We start from the raw sequence: 21,986 nt of genomic DNA, 5'->3' as shown, positions 1-21,986 counted from the left end.
GTAACTCCGGCATGTGCACGTGAAAACTATTACACACGCACATAAGCTTTGAATAATCCTGATGTGACTAAATACAAATACAAGCACACACACGTATAACAAAAACCTGCTGTTATCACTTAAATTAATTTTCCAGTCCAGAGAAAAGAGTAATCATGTGTTCTCAATTAGATTCTGGTTTGTTGGAGCAAAGCACAGAAAAGTTTCAATCTATAAAACTGTTGTATAAAGTGCTTTATAAAAATAACTTACCTTTGATTGATAGATAGATAGATAGATAGATAGATAGATAGATAGATAGATAGATACTTTATTAATCCAGAGGGAAATTCAAGGGTTCAGCAGCCTTACATACAGCAAAAATACAAAACAGGCAGGTTAGTAAAAGATTATCAATATCATTAAAGGTTAATATATACTCTGAAAAAACTTGCTGTACAATACTATATGTAAAAAAAAAACACTTCTAATTTGAAACTCTATAGAAATACTAAATGTAATTAAAATTCAATATACAGTATTTACAGATTTACTACAGATACAGTAGGTTAAAGTGACTTTGACAGGTAGGAAGACAACAGTTGGATTAAACACATTTACATTATTTTGTAGAGGCTTTGTTTGTGTTGGATCCCTCAAGGTAAAAATTTAATATTTTACAGATTAAAAAATAATAATAATAACTGTGTGAAAGTGCACATTTTTCTCCTTAATATGAATTTCCACCTGTACGTCCAGGTCTTAAATATTCTTAAATATTTCTTCAATATTGATGTATTCTCACAAATGAAGAAGACAATGGCTCTCTTCCAGCTCAAAACTGTGAAATATATTTTTTACAAAAAAATCACATGACTGAGTTGAGATGATCTGTACAAAACAGAAGTGATTTGAATAGAATTGTTTTTCTCTAGTGCAATAAATGTCTGCCAACAGACCAAATGGAACTTCCTCTTAGAAGACTGATAATGCTGATAAAGCTCAACTGTAGTGTTTGATCTGTTGTTCTGTCTTCCTGCAGCCGACTACACTGTAGATTACACAACGGGAACTATGATGACCTTTGCCAGTGTGTTTGCTGTGATGTTCAATGGCTGCACCGGCATCATGGCAGGTTCTAACATGTCAGGTAGGTGACAGGAGGATGTTTGTGTGAGACCCGATAGCCTGTGGAGGAAGCAGGGTTGTGAGAGTTACTAAAAATGTATTCCGAAAAGGTCACCGATTATGTCTCAAAAATGTACCGAATCTAAACATTACAGTCATATAGCGTGTATACTTTCCATTACTTTTAGTTTTCTCCAATACAAAATATTCAATTTAAGACAAGTGAAAAGAAATATCAATAAAAATATTTTTGCTTAAGTGCATTCTGCAATGTGCACACACTAGATTCCGAGTGTCGGCGTGTACCTGTGTGGATTTATGTTTAGGAGGTTGCATAGTATACTTATTTAAATTAATTCTTTCTAGAAATTTAGCAGCAATTTGGGCAAACTGACCTTTTTAATAGACTATCATAAGATATGCTACATGAAGTTTTGTGTCCCAAAGCAACAATCATCAGTGTAAATCATAACTATAGCAGACATCTTTTTATTAGCTAATTATTTCATAGATGTTGAAAATTCTTTTGTAATCAGAATTCATCAAAACACTCAACTTCACATAGCTCATGATTTTAGTAAATGGATCAGATTTTTACAGTGAAATAAAATATCTGGATGGAGCCATCCTCTGGTTGGCTCTATGTAACATCTGATTTACCTGTAGCTCATTACCTGTGACTCTGCATTAGAGCTCATCTGTTTGAGGTGAAGACAAGTATCATTTACTATTAGATCGTGACCAATCCTGTCTCCATGATAATTTAAAAATAATAAGTAGCCTAATTAATGAAGTTACTGCTGCTCTCTCCCTATGGATCCTGCTGTTGTTGCAGGTATTTAATGTTTAAACTCACAGCAAAGACTCCTACACACAGCTGGAAGGAACAAACTAAACATCAGCTTCAGTTACATGTTTTAAAAACTTTCATTACATTCATTATTTGTGAGTCCCGTTGACCTGTTACGGTCTCTGTCTTCATCACAGTAAAGTTATATTCTCTAGACATTTAAATCTGAAATAAATGTAAAATTGTAGAGCAAAGGAAAATAATCAGACCTCGCAATATGAGAGTTTTGTGTCCATATCTATCAACTACAGGTACGCAGACTGTGTCTTTTTCACCCTGTAGGATTTTTTTTTTTTTTGGGGGGGAGACAGAAACTGAAAAGTGAGATTCATAGCAAAAGTATGAGAGTTGTCAAATCTGGCATGGTCGTAAATCGTTCTTTACTTATAAATGTGTTATGAAATTGCTATCCTGCTAATAATTCCTATTTTTATGCGATGTGTCTATACTCTGATTACACCTTTTTATTCAGTAATTGCAAGCTTTTTTTTGTATTATAATTTAACTGTTTCATGCATTCCATTACTCCCTAAGCTTGGTAGGAACTTGCAGTTACTCCTGTGTCATTCTTCAGGTGACCTTAAGAATCCCAGTTATGCCATCCCCCGCGGCACCATCACAGCCGTCATCTTCACCTTCATCATCTACCTCCTCCTCAGTGTGCTGGTGGCCTGCTCCTGTGACCGGTCAGTGATAAACAAATGTTTTTTCTCACTTGTTTCTTGGTCTTAGATAACTTTTACACAGTGTAATGCCTCTACGAACAACTAAAGAGCAATGAAATGGTCCATAATTGAGCATTAACACAAACATGTCCAAACAAGTTAATTAAACCTTGCAGTACTAATACACCCCTGTTGTAATGGATGTTAGCAGGTTTTTGTTTTCAGCAGATGATATCCAATACTTAGAGGCTATCAGATAATCCAGACAGGGTTCATTTTCTGCTTCACCAGGCAGAATTGCAGCATCAGAGGGGGTCGATTTCAAAACCATTTATTCCAGTGGAATGTTATCTGACACCAGGTGGCAGCTAATCAAACTGTATGACTGCAGCACGTGTGAATGAAAGTGGACAGAATAATGGAAACACATCTCTTTGCAGTTTGTGTGCATGAATAGCCAGTGGTGTCAGTTTGGAACCTGTATCACTGACAATGTTTGCGAATTTCCACATCTTTGATTTGTTGTTCTGTATGGTTGCCTGTGTTCTTACTGTATAATGTAGCTTCATCATCTTAAAGTAGCAGCAGTTGCAAATACTTTCAAAATATGCATGAAGTGAACCTAAAAATGACTTACGGATGGCTAGATGAGGCCGCAGTTGGCAACATTTTAAGCATTTACTTATTATTTCTAGTTTAATGTTGTATATTGGTGAAGTATTTACCTGTTAGCATGCAGCTAACAATCTATCAGGGACACATGGGAAACTTTGGAGTTTGTGTCCTTACTTCGCTCTTAAGGTTGGAGCTGTTAAGTTTTTGAGTCCTTGATGTAGCAGATGGTATTTACTTTTTTCTATTTATTTGTCCTGCCTCTCCCTCTCTCCAGCAGTCTCTTTCTATCTATCTTTTGCTGGGTTCCAGAGTTCAGTATTGATGTAGCTCTAAAGCGAGTGTTGCCAAGGTGCTAAACTGACATGACAGGGCTATAAAAGAGCATCTGAGATCAATACTGCCATCATTTACCCTGCCACACCAGTCTGCCTACCACACACACTCAGTGATAAAAAGTTTATAAACACACTTTCATGACAAATATGGTATTAGATTTTTTTTTGTAGAATCACACTTGTGCTTTGTGCTGGTGTATGCTTACACATGTTTTCTAGTTGACTCCTCATGTGCGTACTGTATCATAGGTAGACATACTTTGGATACGCAGTTCTTTGGTCCTCAGTGAAGGCTGGCTGCAGTGGGTCAGCACTGAGCTCCCGCTCACATGACATACCAGAGAGGCCATACAAGGTCTCTCACATGACCTGAGTGTGTTTGTGGGGAGAGGGTGCTGCACATCCAGTAGATTTTAACCCATTTGTGGAAGCGGTGGTCTCACGCAGCGAGAGGCATCACTTTGTCTGTTCTGGGGAATGGTCTGGCTATACTCATGTTCATTTTCCTATAGGGGCTGAACACTATTGCTGGTTTGTGTTTGTTTAACCCAATCATAATCATCCTGGTGGTCCTAAACAGTCAAACACAGATAGCAGAAACAGCAGGTTGTTAGCCACATCTGGACAGGCAGACTGTGGGCGTAGTAGTTCATTTAGGCACCTTCAGGGACACATGAACACACAAAGCAGAGGCTCCTAACCAGAACTGCATGTACTCTAGGGGGGACTTGTGCAGTTCCAAAGATATAACATTAGAAAATATGTTTTCATACCGAGTTGAACACCTGGAGATGATATGGTGTAACTGAGAATACTGTATGTGAAAACAAGTTAGCAAATAGGTCAATGGATAGATAAATGTATTGCATCAGTAGTTGGAACAAAAAGCTACATTGATGGAGAAACAATTGAAATAAAACATGAAATAAAGGCTATATGTTTGAAATAATGAGATAAAAATGTACAAAATTGATGAATTAACAGTTGAAATAGCATTAAGTAAAGGACAAATGGTTGCATTAGTTGTAGTTACAAATAATTGGTGATAAATGGGCAAATAGCTTAAAATAATGATGGAACTGTTGAACTATTACCATAACTAATGGGCTGAAGTTTTCAAAACTGACAATTGTGAAGTTTATCATTAATTTATCACAGTGTAACTGAGTAATGGTGAAATAGTCAGATAAAACCTGAACTAAAATTTCAAGGATACAGTTGTAGCTGAATGTAGTGGAATAATGGTTAAAGTCACTAACTAAATTGACACATTTTACAGATTATAAACAAAGATCACTAACTAAAAGTTACAGATAAACAGTTGAAATCGTTACCAAAAGTAATGGATAAGTAGTTGTAATAAATAAATGTACTATTGGTGTAGCTGATAAACATATGTGTAGCTGTTCAAGCTGTTTGCTATAAAAAATAAAATACGTACACCACCGTTTAAAAGTTTGGGGTCACCCAGACAATCTCATGTTTTCCATGAAAACTCACACTTTTATCCATGTGCTAACATAACTGCACAAGGGTTTTCTAATCATCAATGAGCCTTTCAACACCATTAGCTAACACAATGTAGCATTAGAACACAGGAGTGATGGTTGCTGGAAATGTTCCTCTGTACCCCTATGGAGATATTCCATTAAAAACCAGCCGTTTCCAGCTAGAATAGTCATTTAGCACATTAATAATGTCTAGACTGGATTTATCATTCATTTAATGTTATCTTCATTGAAAAATAAATGGTTTTCTTTCAAAAATAAGGACATTTCTAAGTGAGCTCAAACTTCTGAATGGTAGTATAGTTGATATAATACCATGATAGTTGAAATTTCAAAATTTTGCCAGTCCAAATAGTAGCACAGCACAATTGCAACCTAACCTTTAAAAAAAAAAAAAAAAAGAACGCTCAATTTTACAGTTTAAATATTAACAATGGTAAACAACATCCAGTTTAAAATAATTCAAATGGACACAGCAGGAGTGCAGATGAGGGCGCTGATAAAAGGGAGTCTGAATTCATCTGACAGGACTTTGGGGGTTCTTCAAACAAGAAATGCAGCTAAGTACTGGGAAACAGAACAGTGTGACGTAAATGCAAATGCTTCTTCACAATTGATTTGGTCCAGTCAAACAACACAGCATAAGTGTTTACAGTCCAGTGAGATGATCTACCAGGTCGCCTCTCTAGCTGTGTGCTGGTACTTACTGTAATTGTATGCAATGCTTCTGGAAACTTGGCTCATATGATTCATGGCTTCCTGTTACAAGGAAAATACTATTGTCAAAGCAGGATGGTATCAGGAACAGAGAGGCGGGGTAGAAAGTGAAACATTAAGTTCCTCGGAGCTGTGAAGGCTGATTGATTATGAAATGCAGAAGACGTAGACACACCTGTGGTGCAAAATGCTGTTATATTGGCTTCATGCCCAGGACATCACTCCCTGCCTTATCTCAGTTGCTCAGGGTTGTTCGGTTTATTAACGCCGACGAGAAATGGACTGATAGTGAGTGTTATCTACCTGCAGAAAATGTATAATAATTTCTCAGAAGCACTAAGAAAATTGTATGTCTTCATTGTGCATTTATATCTTTTTGTCCTCATGTGAGCCAGATGTCTATGAGATTTTTTATTATATTTGCATTTTTTTACATGATGAAAATATTCAAGTTTAACTTCAAACCAGTTACTTTAACTTTGTAGATTGGCTCATATTATATTATTTTACTGTTTGAACCACGCTTTGTGGAATTTCCTGTTCTGTGTTGTGATGAATGGAATTTTCTGTTTGCATTTTCCAGAGTTTACACAATAGTTTGATTGAGCAATGTTTGAAAAAAAAAAAAAAAAAAATCCCCCGGACCGACATTTGACACCAGACTCTTAAGAATGCCCCGCTGGCTGTCACTATCAGGGGATGATAAATGGTCCCGCTGGTGAACAGTCTAATTTAATATCCAGCTTTCTTTTTTAAATGGCGTGAATAGGAGCTTCTATGCATCACCTGCTTGTAAGTACTGCGCTTCATTGTATTTCATCTCCTGCTAGCAGAAAAACATTTACATTCACTGCTATTTCCGCTACATTAAGCCCGCTCGCTCCTAGAAAAATATTACCAACAATACCTGAAGTGCATCGTAAAACTTTATTGAATTTCCACAACAAAATTGCAGAAAGACCAATATTTATCATGGCACAGGAATTCATATAACATCTATTTTTCAAGTGCAAATGGTTGTAGATATGAGGGGGGGAAAAAACGGTCATCCATTATGAATGCAAGATCACATACCCACTCAGAATGTGCATTGTGTGAGGCTATTTCTGAAATGTCGTCATATAAATACAATCATGTGCTCATTTTCTAATAGCAACAAGGTGATGTCAGTGTGAAGAGAAACCCTGAGGCATCGAATCATCTCTCATCAATTTATCTCACACAACCGGCCTCCAAATGGAACATGCCCTGACATGAAAACATGTGTCAGACAGACAGGCAGAATTCTTTTCCCCTTAAATTATGCAGACAAGCGGGCTAAGCAAATTATTGTGGATTAAAATATGACTGTTTCTATTAAAGTCATCCATCATATCATGGAAGCTCTCGCACCTGAAGCCAGACTCCAGGGATGACTGCAGCCGTGGCGGCTTCTCATCAGTGTCACATGTTTCTGTTATAGAGGATTGGTAGATGTTTAAGGATTTTATTGCAACCCTCTACTGTAAGTTCACATCAAACATTCAACTCAGCAGCAATCACATGGAATCATATAGAATCATACACACAAATACAATCTTAAAAAGAATTTACTTGATGCTCTCAAGTAGATTGAATTGACTGTTTTAATATTTATAGCCTGTGGGACAGTTTGAGTCCAAATTTAATAACCTTATTCTCTGTTGAATTGCTCCTAAAGTATTTACTGTGACAAGGTGGACACATTAAACTCTAGAAAAGCACTCGGAGAGGGCAGTACTCCACCAAGGCTGTTCATTCTCCCTTATGGTATTGTCAGAAGCTTAGTATATATGTTTGCTTACATATTTGTACCTACCAAAGTGATAACAAGGAATGAGATCAAACTTCTGTAGAGTGACATCTTCACTAAGTTCTTCACCCCTTTCTACACTCTTGCTTCTCTGTTGAAGAAGTCACAAAGTCACAACCATTTTGAAATGTACTAAATGTCATAATACACAGCAGAATAGTCATTAGTTTTGACCTTCTAGCAGATTTCTGCCTTGTCTCCAGCTTACTACTTCCATTACAAACCATGAAAAAATACACACAAAATAACAGAATTGCTTTTCATTGTAATTATTCGGTAGTTGTGGTCATAAGAAGAACACAGGCTGCCTGTTCACAATAGGACGGTGTGCACCTGAAATCAGGGGAGCCCAAGGCAAAGTTGGTATCCATCATATCAAATCATGATGGAAGATCTGGATAGACTAGACTGTTCTGAAATAATCAAAACAAGAAAATGCGTGTATGACCAGCCTTTATAATGACCAAAGCAAGAGAATAAAAGTCAAAGTAGTGAAATTATCCTGAAAATAGGTAAGTTCTCATGGGGTTTAATGTGTTTACATTCACTTCCACTTCCATTTTTCCCTAATCTTTTAGTGTCATGGTCTTCATCAACACATAGTGTGCTCATTTTTCATAAGAGTCTTGTATCAATTTTGTTTAGTAAACAATCACAATAGGCATAATAATTACACTTTAGAAATACATATTTTTTTCATTTTCACCTGCAATGATGAATATAAGGATTATTTATGTGTTTCTTATGGCATATAAGCAGAAAATATTTGGAGGTTTACAGCAGTATTTCAGTAATTAAGTAATGGTGAAAAAGACTAAAAAAAGACTAATATCTGTTATGGCACAAAAATCTAGTGGGAGAATAACGTGCATCAAGGGTGAGTTCCAACCTTTTACATACTGCTTAGTGATGCTGAACAGAGAAGCTACCGTGTTTCAGGATGAATGTTGGATGCAAAATGAAAAGCCAGTGCCTGCTATTGCATGCCTTGTCCAAAGTGTGGCAGTCACGCTCTCTCCACAAACAGCAGAGCTCCTTCCAAAGAGAAGATTTAGAGTGACAAGCTAACCTTTACCTGAGGCTCCTCTAAATTGCTACCCTCTGCAAATTGTAGTCCTGCATCATGGCTTTAAAAGGCAAAACAGTTAAGATTGTGAGCATTTAAAAGTGAATGTCAGAGAGGTAGGAGAACGCCCATTGGAAATGATTGCACTGCACGGTGAGGGGAGCTCTTTATCACTGCCTGCCTGACTCAGTGTGTGTGTCAGTCTCACAGCATCAGAGCTATCTGCCCTCGCTCAGGTGGGAGCGCTGGTCGGTGTGGGCTCATTATAGCAGGGGATGAGATCATTTAACCCAGAGCGAACACCTTCAGCTAGCTCAGCCATTGTATGAGCAACTTTAATGGGCAGTACTGTTATGTTATTTGCAGGTGTCACTGATGGAATTCTTGGAAAATCATGGCAGACTGATGAGTCACATCCTGGCAGGGAAAGTAGAGGGTTTGATTTTTAGAAAAACATGTTTTGAAAATAGCTTACTTTGACTGTTATTATGCATTTAAATGTTCTGGTTAAGGAATGCCACTTCATTTCTGGAAGGTTTTGCTATTTTACACCCACTCTGTGATGGAATGGGAACCCTGAGACTGAAAGATGGACTTTTCAGATATACTGACAGTACTGAGTTTGTTTTTTTCTCCTTTCTTTTTACAGTCGTATGAGCACATTTTCTGCTTCACAGCTATTAGCACCGCAAAGAAAATGAAGCTCATTTGGATGTAAAAGCCGTACAAATGTTTCCAGGTCACTGTTAATAGAGCGGCCACATATTTTGTCTGTTTTGAGATTATCGCTGATGATATGCCAGTATGGTAAGAGGGCCAGTGATGATGGCGATGAAGGCTGAGGGGATGTGAGATAGAGGGGAATCTATTAACCTCATGTGACCAGCCAGCCAGCCATGACAGATTGCCCTGTCGCAACTTTATCAAGCTCTTTTGGTAGCGAGTGTATGTGTGTGTGTGTGTGGATTAGAAACTGCATGACAACTCACTCTGTTGTTTCACTGCTTTTTAAAGTTCTTTTAGAACTGGTTTCGTGGCGGAATATTAACTGGTTTCACTGATTTAATGGGAGTTTCTGTCTTTGCTTGATTGATTTCTTTGTGTTTGTGTGAGTGCACACGCTATTCACACACGTGTTTTTCACAGTACTGTGCATCAGTGACCTGTGGGCTAATCCGCCCCACGCTATAGAGGCTTTTGTATTAATAACTGACTTGATAATTATATTAATTTGAATCTGCTGGGCCTTCTTTTGTGGTGCTATCTCTGACATGCAGCTTTGTGAATATGTGTGCAATCCGCACACCCCCCGAAGTGCCTCTGTCTGTCTCTCTCTCACACACACACACACACACACACACACACACACACACACACACACACACACACACACACACACACACTGGGTCAATTTCTCTCTCTTTTCCAGAAAACTCACATCTTTCGTCACACTGCTTTACACTTTTTTTTCCCTCCCCATTCTCTAAAAAACATGCAATTTTTTAGCCATGTCCCTTGTCTTCACCCACGCACTGTCTATTTCTATTCCTCCATTTTCCTATTCTAAATCCCCCCCCCCAGCTCTGGTTACCTTTCAGTCACATCATTTTGTTCACTTTTTTTACTCATTCGACATCATCTTCTTTGTTGCTTTTGTCCCTGCCTCTCTACAGGATCTTCTCCTAGAACTCAGAAGCTTTTTCAAGAATTCAGGACCTTTGGCTCCTTTTCCATCTAAAAACGATTCCTTGCTACATTTCCCGTCTCCACTTAAAATGCCTAACACCAGTAACTAACCAAGTGCTGCTTTATTTTTCTCCTGAGAAGCACATGCAATTTTAAATTTGAGCTTAAAGCCACCATGTGTAGGATTTCAAAGGTTTTGCCTTAGATGCCCCGCAGTGGAAATATCAAAAATCGCAGACAGCATGACTTAGCTAAGGGACTAAGCGGGTTAGACATAGGTTTTAGATTAAGGTGCATTATTACTGTCCAGAAGATAAGACAAGGTATGCAAAGATAGATGTTAGCTGAAGTTGTTCCCTACAGAAGTAAAGAAAACAGAACTGAAGAACTCAAAGAAACAGAGTGATTTTGCCCTGGTTCTCCTCTGGTTTTACTTGTTTTCTATATTTAATGTGTGTCAAGGTGAGATTTTTCTTTCATCCTTGTTTATTTTGATTTATGTGTGTCAATGTATTTTTTGGGGTGTTTTTCATTGCTGGCTTTTAACTTTAAAGTGCTAACTGTGTACCTGGGTAATAGACTAAAGTGGTGAAATTCAAATCAAACTTTACAACACAGCGCTAATTATAAATTTCCAATGTTTATTGCACCTTAATGCTGGCCAAACCGCAAAAATTATTAAGTGTTTTATCCTACACAGAGAAAATAATGTATTAAAAACATGCTAATGAGCTCAAAATTGGAACACTAATCTGTGCCGGCTGGTTATTATGTGCACAATGACTAGAACTGAACATAACTTTTAAGGAAACTTATGTGCAGTTGAGTGAACACAATTTTATCAAGTTTAGTCTGTAGTTCTGGGTGGAGCCATCAGTGATACACATCAGCCAAAGTAACACATACGAAGGTCATCGGTTTACAAGGTCCTCCACATTTGGCGTTTTGTCGGAACTGGTTACGGGCGGGTCCTCGGTTTACGACGAAGGCTTTCTCGTCATTATGTTGAAACTGGTTACTTGGAACAAGTTGGCGAGCCGAGCTAATAAATACGTCATCATGCAGCGAGCGGAGCAGACGAACACGCTGCGCTATAAGACGGCTTTGTTTACATTCACCGGTTGTACCCTACCTTGGATTGTGCTACATTTGCTCACTTGTAACTTGTAAAATGACTCAAACATGCATAAAAGTAATTGGTTTTCATGACTTTTCTGAAGAACTACTTAATATTATGATGCACGTAATGGCTTGTTTACATTTTCGCCGGGCAAAAATCGACTTGCATCGATCCGCTGAAACAGAACTCCAATGGAAGTCAAGGACCCCGGTATAAATACCACTTCTCAAAAAGTTTGTAAAAAAATTTTAATTATTTGAACCGATCATGAGGAAACTGATGTTTTTCATATGTGTAGTTCAAAGAGAACTTTTGACATTTGTCCTTCTTAAGCTAATAAGTGTAACATGTAAGGCCAGCATTATATTCCACCCATTCACACACGTCCAAGTGATGTCCAGAAGGACAACAGGAAGCGTGTTTGGCACAGTGTGCATGTGCAGAATATGTAGAGGTGTTTTAATGACCACTACTTTCATATACAGTGGAGGCAGTAGTATTATGACAGCAACAACGCATCTGTAGACATGTCTGCTCTGGAGTGTAAGCAAAGCTTCACCAACCAGATGCGTAGAACGGGAAAAAAAAACAAAAAACAGAAATGATACCGATAATGGCAAAAAATGTTGAATATCGGATCTGATAATCGTCTGACCCCTCATTTGAAACTACTCTACAGCCAGCAGCTGGTTTGCTTTGCTTATCACAAAGACCAGAAACATGGAAATGGAGCTGTCCAGAAAAATCAGCCAACTGCTGAGCTTCAGCTTACTGATTAACATGTTGTATCTGTTTTGTTGGATCTATACAAAAAGTGTTAAAAACCAAGCTGCTAGAAGTATTTTGTGGTGGGACCAATCATCTCTCGGACTGTGATACTAAGGCTCCAGGACCCCTGATCTCAGTCTTTATGTGAAGATAAGCTAATTGTCTGCTGGCTCTAACTATGTATTATCATAAACTAATTTTCTAGTATGTCAGGTTACTCCTTCAATCCAACCTTGTACAGGAGAAAGTCATTAGACCACCATAACTTCTGTCACCTTCTTATGGTTTTGTTGCAAACAAAGCTCATGTTTGTTTTCACAGTCTATTAACTTTTTTAGTTTTTGTTCTTTTTGTCCCCTCTCCATCCTCCCAGCATTTTTCCTTGTGCTCCAGCTTCCTCCCCCTCTTTGTCCAGCCTGTAGTCATTGGAAGGCAACAAGTCCAGCATCTCTTCTCCCCTTGTCCTCACTTAACACCTCCCCATCCCTTCCTCCTGGCACTATCACCCCACAGCAGCATCCTTGACTTCCATTTCTCCTCTCTCCTCTCTCACTGTCTATCATTCATCCGTCCATCCACACGGCTGTACTCCCTGCTTTTGTTATTCACCTCCTATCTCTCCACTGCAGAGATTCCAGTCTCTTTCGCCCCCTCTCTCTTCTTTTTCTCAGTGCTGTCCCGGTTTGTTTGTGAGGAGGTGTGGGGGGTGACAATAGCAGCGGTGCAGGCCAAGTCGTCACCAAAATGTTGTCTCTGAATCAAAAGCTGCACCAGTGGAAGGAGAGACACATGAGTGAGGAGCTTCAGACAGGGGAGTGAAGGGGAGGATTTGGGGGACTGATGTTTGGATGCTGGGCTTTTCATTCAAAACTGGTTGGCAGACACTTGGTGTTGTTCATGATAGATATGACACGGTCTATTATTGTTCATGTATGCCTCACCTGTTGTCTGTGGGCTGCACTAGCTTTGATTTCTAACTCGGCGTTTTGATCAGATTACATACACAAAGCCTTGAGAGAGAAAGTTGCGATGTCACTTCTCTAGCATGGTGAGGTAAAGGCTGTTTCATTTGCCTTTCTGAAAAGGAAAAAACATCATTTTGATTTTTTTTTGCTACAGTTTCTAATATCGGAGTTGTGTCCCTTCTGGTTCTCCACTATCTTTAATGTTCACTCACGTTCTCTCCTGATGTCATCTCTCCAACATTTTAATTGAAATAGCTGTCAAACAAACAAAAAAAATTAAAAATAACTTGCCAAAGAATAGTCTTGGATCATTTAGGTCAGTGGGCTTCATCCTGTGGACACCATTATGCAGTTTTATCTGAATACCGTTAAAGTCAATGTAAAGTAGTAAAAACAAATGTTTTTACTTTGTCATAATACATAAAAATGTGTTATTCACCACCCATCCAAGTTGTAGTGAAAAAAACCCAAGCGTACGCTACCGTTCAAAAGTTTGGGATCACTTAGAAACGTCCTTATTTTGTAATGATGATAACATTAAATGAATGATAAGTCCAGTCTAGACATTGTTAATGTCTCCGTTTCTTCTAGCTGGAAACAGCTGATTTTTAATGGAATATCTCCATAGGGGTACAGAGGAACATTTCCAGCAACCATCACTCCTGTGTTCTAATGCTACATTGTGTTAGTTAATGGTGTTGAAAGGCTCATTGATGATTAGAAAACCCATGTGGAGTTATGTTAGCACATGAATAAAAGTGTGAGTTTTCATGAAAAACATGAAATTGCCTAGGTGATTTCAAACTTGTATAAGATTTAAGTTTCAAAGTTTTGACAAAAAATAGTCAGAATTCTTTTCTCTGAAACTGTGGGAGTGTGTTTGCTGAAGGCTCTGATTTCCAGCTTTCAAACAGCACAAATGATCTATACTGATTGGGCAAACACAGTAGAGTTTGTTTGAGCAGGTTAGATGTGAAATCACTGACATGCAGTATAGATACAGACTATTTTCAACATTTGGTGAACTAAGTTACTCAGTATAATAAACTAAAGCAACAAGGGAACTGCTGACAGTCTTGTTTTTTTCCTGTTTTCTGTCTGAATAAATGTGGACTGACCCTCCGTCTGGTGTGAGCCACACTACAAACTGTTCAGTGATTATGCTGCAAGGCTGGAGCTTAAATAATTTGCATCATTACAAAAATATAAGTGATTTACTGTCAGTGGAGACTTTTGCTGTCCCATGGTAAAGGCTGTTTCAGGGAGAAAAAAAAACTGCAGTCAGTATAGCAATCCCATATCAGTCAGCCCATTGTTACAAGCATCTATTGCAAATGATGGAGTAATACAAACAAGTGGCTGGAAATTGAAGTTGGTGCAAAGAATGACTGAAGAGAGAAGCCGAAAATTGGAAGTGGAGAGCAGCCGTAAAACGAGATGAGTATCAGGAAAAAAAATTTGAAAAACATTTTCCAAAATGAAAGAGGACGAGCAGCCTTGAAAAAGCTGAGAGTACATGTGCAGTGTTGGAAGGGAAGGAAAGGCTGGGGACTGGGGGAGGGATGATGGAGAAAAAAGAATTTTCGAGAGAGTTTATGTGTGTGTGTGTGTGTGTGTGTGTTTGTGCAGAGGCCTTGTTAGTTATTGATCCCATTTAATAATCCTTAACCACAGTCTACTCCCCTGAGAGCACTTAACTCTCCCCCTCCCTCCCTCCCTCTCCCTGACTCTTCCAACCCCTCTCTGCCTCCCTTTTTACTTTCTGTTTGCCTCCTTTTCCATAGCTGCTACTTTATGTGTCTGCGTGTCTCCTCTTCACCCCTCGTGTACTGTGTCTGTGTTCTAAAAGTACCTGCAAGGTCAAGGTGAAGTAAGGCTAAAGACCAACACTAAATCCCAGCAGTAAAGGGTGTAGTTCTGTGCTGGTGCATTTGTTGCTATGGAGTCGATTCGGTCGTCTCTAAGAGGCTTGAACTCATTCAAAGCACACCAGGCTGGATACAGACTCTGTAAAAGGTAACTTGGGTCTTTTGTGAATTGAGATCCTCATGTTCGGGCTCTTTCTGCTTAGACTTTAAGAAGTGTCCTCTGAGGGTTTTGGGGCTGGATTTGCTTGCAGAAAGAGTTCTTCTTCTTTGTTTTTCCCCACTGGCTTGGTGGAAAATTACACAATAGAATTGCCACCCTTTTATGTCTTTTCGCTGACGTGTTGTACTTTTATATCATACACTTAAAATTCAACAATGGTTAGGGTGACACTGCACTTGTACAAAACAGACACGTTCAGTACTTTTTCATTCAATACCTGCTGCCAATGCTCGGTCTGAGAAAAATTAACCTTGATATCATATTGATGTTATCTCATCTTGGCCTTCAGATTAGATGTCTTTAATAGAAAGCCAGGGTCAGAAACAAAATTTACGGAGTGCAGGAAACAGGGACATCAAATGAAAGATGCATTTATCCATTTTTTTGGAGCATGACCCATGCTGAGGACTAAATATCAGGATCTGTGTCACTGCTGCTAATCTGTCACTTATGCATTCCCCAGCTTTGTGGAGGGCAACGCTTACTGTCACCCCTTAACATTTATTTTAGGTGTTGACATATTGGAGGGTATTTTTTTGACCCATGTGCATAAAGATTGCATGAAATGCAGCTTATCCTTCTTGGAAAAGTGGATTATCAATGATGACCTCATGCTGCACCAGTGGATGTAAGAAATGGACAATATCATAGAATCATTTTTTAAGCTGTTGCTATGGTACTCTTATTGGTGCTTTTACTGATTTATGTTTTGAATATGAGCAAAAAATCATTATTAACATTGCTGTAATTTGTCTTTCATAACATTTCCGCTCTCTAATTTTCCACTTTTGAATGAAAAATCCTGAATGCCAGATATGATATTATTAATTATTAAACAAAAAAGCACTCAGAGAACACAGTACTCTGCCAAGGCTGCTCAGCCAATGGCTGAAATCATGGCATCATAGAATGCGTCCATTTAATACAGATGTAACCACAAGCAAAATGACATTGCGCTTAGCACAGGCGTGTGTTATGCTACGTGTCCACTAGATCCGTGTTTCCTACATGTAAACGTCTTGCATCTGAAAATCGGCCGCTTGGTGGGCGGTCACTAGTGGTCCACTACGGGGTCACGTGTCAGCGCTTTCAGTTTGAGAAATGCGTCGGACCAACATAGCGGCTTGGCCACAAACTCTCTCTTTTTTTTTTTTTTTTTTTGTGCAAAAACACTTCAACAGAAAGTATTTCTGAAAGCATTGGAGTTGAGAAATAATGCGTGCAGTAGCTGAAATTGGCCTCATTTAAATTTAAAAAGACTGGTTTAGACATTTGATGAAAGTTTTGTGACGCGTTGAAACTCTGCATGCAGCATAGAATTTGCATAGAAATGAGCTGCTGCCTGCTACGGTGAGATGCACCGGATCGCAGCTTGAAACACACTGCAACCGGACCAGCATGCATTGCGGTGTGTTTCACATAGACAATGATTGGGATGCGGGAAATTGCAGGATCTAGTGGACATGTACCTTTATGCATGTGTACGTTATGTATGGATACTGAATCATGTAACCTAAATATGTCGCAGGCGGGATTTGATGGGACTCAGAAACACCCCCACAATTAAATCAATTGTTCCTTGTATCATTTCCAATGGATAAGTCCTGATAAATCTGCAGCAGTCAATTTGTAGTAGGATCACAATCATGTGATCGTCAGCAGGCAGCTGATGTAGTGTTCACTTGTTGTCATGGTTACAGTGATGTCGTGCTGCTATCTCACAATGATACAGAAATCTTTAACAAATCCGTGGATCCAGACTATAAGCTGCATCAGGGCCAAAATCTAATCACTTAGTCCTTGTGTCATTTCTGACCTTCCCTCAAAATTTCATCCAAATCCATTAGTCCTGTTTTGAGTAATAGTAACAGACGGACAAACGTACGCCGATCATCACATAACTCTGCTGTTCCTTGGCGGAGTAATAATAATAATTATTAATTAATGCTTAAAACTGACACTGTAAATTTCAGACTGCCTGTTCAGATGATGCTCTGACCTTTTCAGATTGAATTTAGGACCACACCTGCAGCTCAACAATCATCTGGCTAATTAAGTCATGTTTGTGAAATTTAGTTGACGATGTGAGTGCTTCAGACTTCCTGTGTGTGTGATGAACTTTCATTTCTTTGATAATTTAACCTCAGTTTAAATCTGGGCTTTGGTACCCATACCTATGGTAATAGCTTATTCAGTTTTAGTGTTATAGCACCAAATCATAATATAATCCATCTCAGAGCACTTTAGGTCCAGTCTTTAGCAAATTTTACTGTGCAGAGAACCTCAACAACTTCCTTTTTGGCAGCAGTGTGACAATGAGGAAGAAAAACAGCTTTTTAACAGGAAGAAACCTCAGACAGGACCAGACTCAGCGTGGGCGTCTGTCTGCTTCAACCGGTTTGGGTGAGAGCAGAGCGGAGAGAGCGAGGATGAGCATTTACAAACAACAAACGATAGACACTCAGCTGGTTGGCGGGTCGCAGATCAGAACCATATAGCTTTAAGGTTAGAGATATCTGCAGGAAGGTTCAGGGAGGGAGGACAGAACATGAAATAGTGTAGAGAGAAGATACAAAGAAAATGACACGCACTAGTGACATCTAAATGCTCAGAGAGTGAAGGAAGGAAGAGTTCAGTGCATCATGGGAAGTCCCCCAGTGGCGTAGGTCTATGGCAGCAGAGCTAAAGTATGTTTCTGGGTCACCTGTGCCACTATACTATGAGCTTTATCTGGAAGGAAAGTTTGAAGTCTAATACTGAAAGCAGAGAGGGTGTCTGCCTCCTGAACGCAAACTCAGAGCTGATTCCACAGGAGAGGAGCCTCCTATTCTACTTTAGAAATTCTAGGAAGCACAAGAAAGCCTGTAGTCTGAGAGTGAAGTGCTCTGCTGGAGAGTATGGTATTATGAGGTTTGATGGAGTCTGATGATTGAGGGCTTCGCATTTAAGGAGCAGGATGTTAAATTCTGTTTTGAATTTGACAGGGATCCAGTGGTGAGATGCTAATGTAGCAGAAATATGATCGCTCCTGCTGATTCCTGTCTGTACTGCAGCATTTATTTTACAGTACAGATGGATCCCTCACCATCTTCTGTCAGGCAGAATAATAATAATACTATTACATGTGATCTTTTAAAGCTGCAGTCATTTATTTTTCTGGCCATTAGGGAGCAGAACAACATTTAAAAAAACAGCTAGCCTTGGGTATTGTCTTCTTTCAATGTAGTGAATGTGTTAGCAAACCGTTTTGTATTTACATATCCAGCAGACACAGAGCAACATTAGCATTCATTTGGTGTTGTGTTTTCTTCCACCTGGCAAATGAAAATCCGATATTCATTTCCCTTTTATCTTTTGGCTCTTTAGTTGCAAGGCTGTCTAACTTTCTTTACAAGCTAGTGGCTAACTTTGGCGACATGTTTGGTGCTGTTCAAATCGTGCGTACAGCTGCCAGCTGCTGGTGTGAACAAGGATGTGGAACAAAATTTGCAGGTCGGAAAACCAAAACAATGAATGAAATGAAGCAGTAGAGAGGTGCAGACCTGTGTTGTTAAATTAAAAAAAAAACAGCTAAAAAAAACAAATTAAAGATTCCCTCTGGTTACTTTAACATTTTTAGATGGTGTTTTTATAAGCTGGAAGACATATCAGTGAAATAAGCAGTCAGTGTTGTGGCCGAGCATTTCCACCCTGAAAATGCAGTGAGCTAATGATTTGGCATTGATTCAGGTTATCAGGGTTTTGTACACAAAAACCCTTAAAAAAACTAATCCTGTCAACCTTCTTGCAGGGTTCACTCTGATATCAGGAATCACTCCAATACTACAACTTGTTGTTGTGTGGTGTAGATTAGTTCTGCAGTGTTTGAGCAGAGTCATAGGTGAGCTGGTGTGCCTGAGCTGCACCAAGTAGTGGAGAGAGAGGTGGGGACTTGACAGGACTATTTTCATAGAAAATTTAACACCTGGAAGTCAACTTTTATTGATTCAATGACCGAAGAGGGACTTCATTACAGTATGTGCTTTGAAATGTGACAAATGAGAATCAACAGCAGAAAAAATAAATGGGAATTTTTACAGCATTGTGTTTATCGCCATGAGTGATTCCCTTCACGTCATAGTAGGGCTGACCTAAGGCTCCCAAACATCTACCATTGCTGTTATAAGCAGTATTTCCATCCATCCATCCATATAGACCCCGCTTACTCCTCATTAGGTTTGCAGGGGGCTGGAGTCCATCCCAGCTGACTTAGGGTGAAGACGGGACACCTGGACAGGTCACCAGTAGTGATGCAACGAATCATCGTTGATCCGTACGGTTCGGAATGCATGTGGTCCGAGGATTGGTTGATGAAAAAAAATTGTACGTGGTCACGTGGAGACCGCATGTTTAGCTTACATTAGTTGAGTGCAGCGGTAGGAGCAGATGAACTTGAAAAACCTTCTACGTCATTTAAGTCGTTCCTATGGGAGCATTTTGGCTTCCTTGTAAAATACAGTGATGATGGAGGAAAGGTGGTGGACAAGACTATAGCGGTGTGTAGGCACTGTGACACGAGAAAGCCGTATGAGAGTGGAAGTACATCGAGCATGACCACCCAAATGAAGCGACATCATCTGGATGTGTCAGTGACAGGAGCCAGGAGAAGGCTGCTCAACAACCGAATCCGACTGGTTTAAAACTATTGCAAAAGCTATTGGGGGTGTTTATAGCTGCAGACATGAGGCCATAGTCCTTGCAATAAGTGTTTTACAAAATAAATGGAGAGCAAAGTTATATTTGTCGTTTTTTTTTTTTTTTGCTGATCCGAAATTGATCCGATCCGTGACTCAAAACCATGATATGATCCGAACCGTGAGTTTTTTTGATCTGTTGCACCCCTAGTCACCAGTCTATCACAGGACTACATATAGAGACAAACAGCCACATGCATATTCGCACCTACAGGCAATTTAGAATCACCAATTAACCTCAGCATGTTTTTGGACTGTGGAAGGAACCCAGAGAAAACCCACACACGTACAGGGAGAACATGCAAACTCCATGCAGAAAGATGCCAAGTCTAAGCCAGGACACAAACCGTGGACCTTCTAGCTGCAAGGCGACAGTGCTAGCCACTGTGCAGCCCTAATCAGTATTTGAATGCTGCAATTTTTTTGTTTTGTTTTTGGTTATTTTTCTGTATGTATTACTATAAAATATTCATTATGCATTAACGTGAATTGATATTAGTTGTCATCAGACAAAGACATTTAATGTTAGTGACAGTTTTGCATCACAGCTGTCATCTGTCGGTACCAGCACTGCCACTAGGACAGTGACAGGATTACAAGTCACTACTACAATAGGAAGATGTCAGAAAAGTGCTGCAAACACCGATGACCCCACAAATGTCACAAAAGTGACAGATGTGCCAAAGGAAACTGATGTATCGCAAATCTACAAGTTTGGCAAATCGCCTGAAAATCTATGGCAGTTTAGCCGTCAGCAGCTGTATTCTTTTGACTGTGATGGCTGGTGTTGCATGCTGACAAAGTATAATCTTAACTTACAAAACGTGGTTAACTGTTATATTATCATTGGAGCAACAATTGAAAACTGATGTTTTAACCCCTGGCCCCTCACAGAAAACACAGCTCTGTGTAATGGTGATGCCCTTTGTAAAGTTATTTCTTACGAAAGACAGGAGCTCCATCAATGTCATGGAAGGGCAAGATTTCGAACAGCTGATGAAAACGCTGTTTTTTGGTCATTTATTTGATGGTCATATTCACATTTTGTAGCAGTTACATTCAACTTACAAGGAAAACTTTTGATGTCTCAGTTTTGTTTTTGTCCCTCTCTCTTCGAAGCCGTAAAAATGCTATTCGGGAAAGCCCTGCATTATACACAGTCAGTGAATTCACTGTTATTATAGAAAATACTGATTGATGCAGCTATAATGCCATTTTAGTGGATTTCTCCAGACACAGAGAGTGCAGGTTGGCGAAAACACCAAATAGATCCAAATTTTGGAGGAGATATTTGTGCTTGAAGATAACATAAGAGCACAAATACTGAGTGTCATCTACATTTATCTAAAGCATCAGTACGGTATCCACCCAATCCTATTGTCAAACTAGGAGAGGTCAACCAAGAAAAATGCAGTAAAAATAAATGCCTGTCATTGTAATGTTGATAGAGAGATTCATAAGAGAGTGTAACCTTTGCATCCTACAGCGAGTATTGACTTGCTGGACTGTTGTGTCTATATTCCAGAGACATAAATGGTCACATAATGGTGCAATGAGTATAACAGCGATGTTAGCCATAAGCCAAAGCCCATCTCAGTAATAACTAGTTCTGATCTCATCTGAGCATTTATTGGACATTCTTTAGGATCATTAAACTAGATGATCCTGAATGTTGGTCCCGATGAGGGGTGACCTCCCCCTCCTAGAGCAGCATGCAAGCACTGTTTGTGGTGGCAGTGTTTGCACTGGTGTAATAATACAGCTAAACACACTCCGACCCACTTCTGCCGTTCATTTTTCATCCCATTTGAAAAATCGCAGCTAATTAATCCATAATGTTCGACCAAAGCACCGATGAATTATCAGAAGCACAAACACATGAAATGATGGATTAAAAGATGAATATGCATGAATACACAAATGAGGGCATGA

The 21,986-nt window shown here is 39.2% G+C and overlaps 1 protein-coding gene across 1 annotated transcript in view; it reads left to right on the top strand.

Moving 5' to 3' along the window:
* The window catches only part of zgc:153039 (uncharacterized protein LOC767698 homolog), an 86,746-nt gene that overhangs the window by 12,853 nt on the left and 51,907 nt on the right, over positions 1–21,986 (top strand). The window contains exons 5-6 of the mRNA XM_022205745.2: positions 1,022–1,129; positions 2,532–2,643. Of these exons, the coding sequence (XP_022061437.2) occupies positions 1,022–1,129; positions 2,532–2,643 (220 nt within the window). The remainder of the gene's footprint in view (positions 1–1,021; positions 1,130–2,531; positions 2,644–21,986) is intronic.

The sequence above is a fragment of the Acanthochromis polyacanthus genome, chromosome 13, assembly GCF_021347895.1.
Source record: "Acanthochromis polyacanthus isolate Apoly-LR-REF ecotype Palm Island chromosome 13, KAUST_Apoly_ChrSc, whole genome shotgun sequence".
Taxonomy (NCBI): Eukaryota; Metazoa; Chordata; class Actinopteri; family Pomacentridae; genus Acanthochromis; species Acanthochromis polyacanthus.
Note: the sequence above shows the minus strand (reverse complement) of the source record. Positions and strands in the feature narration are given on the sequence as shown.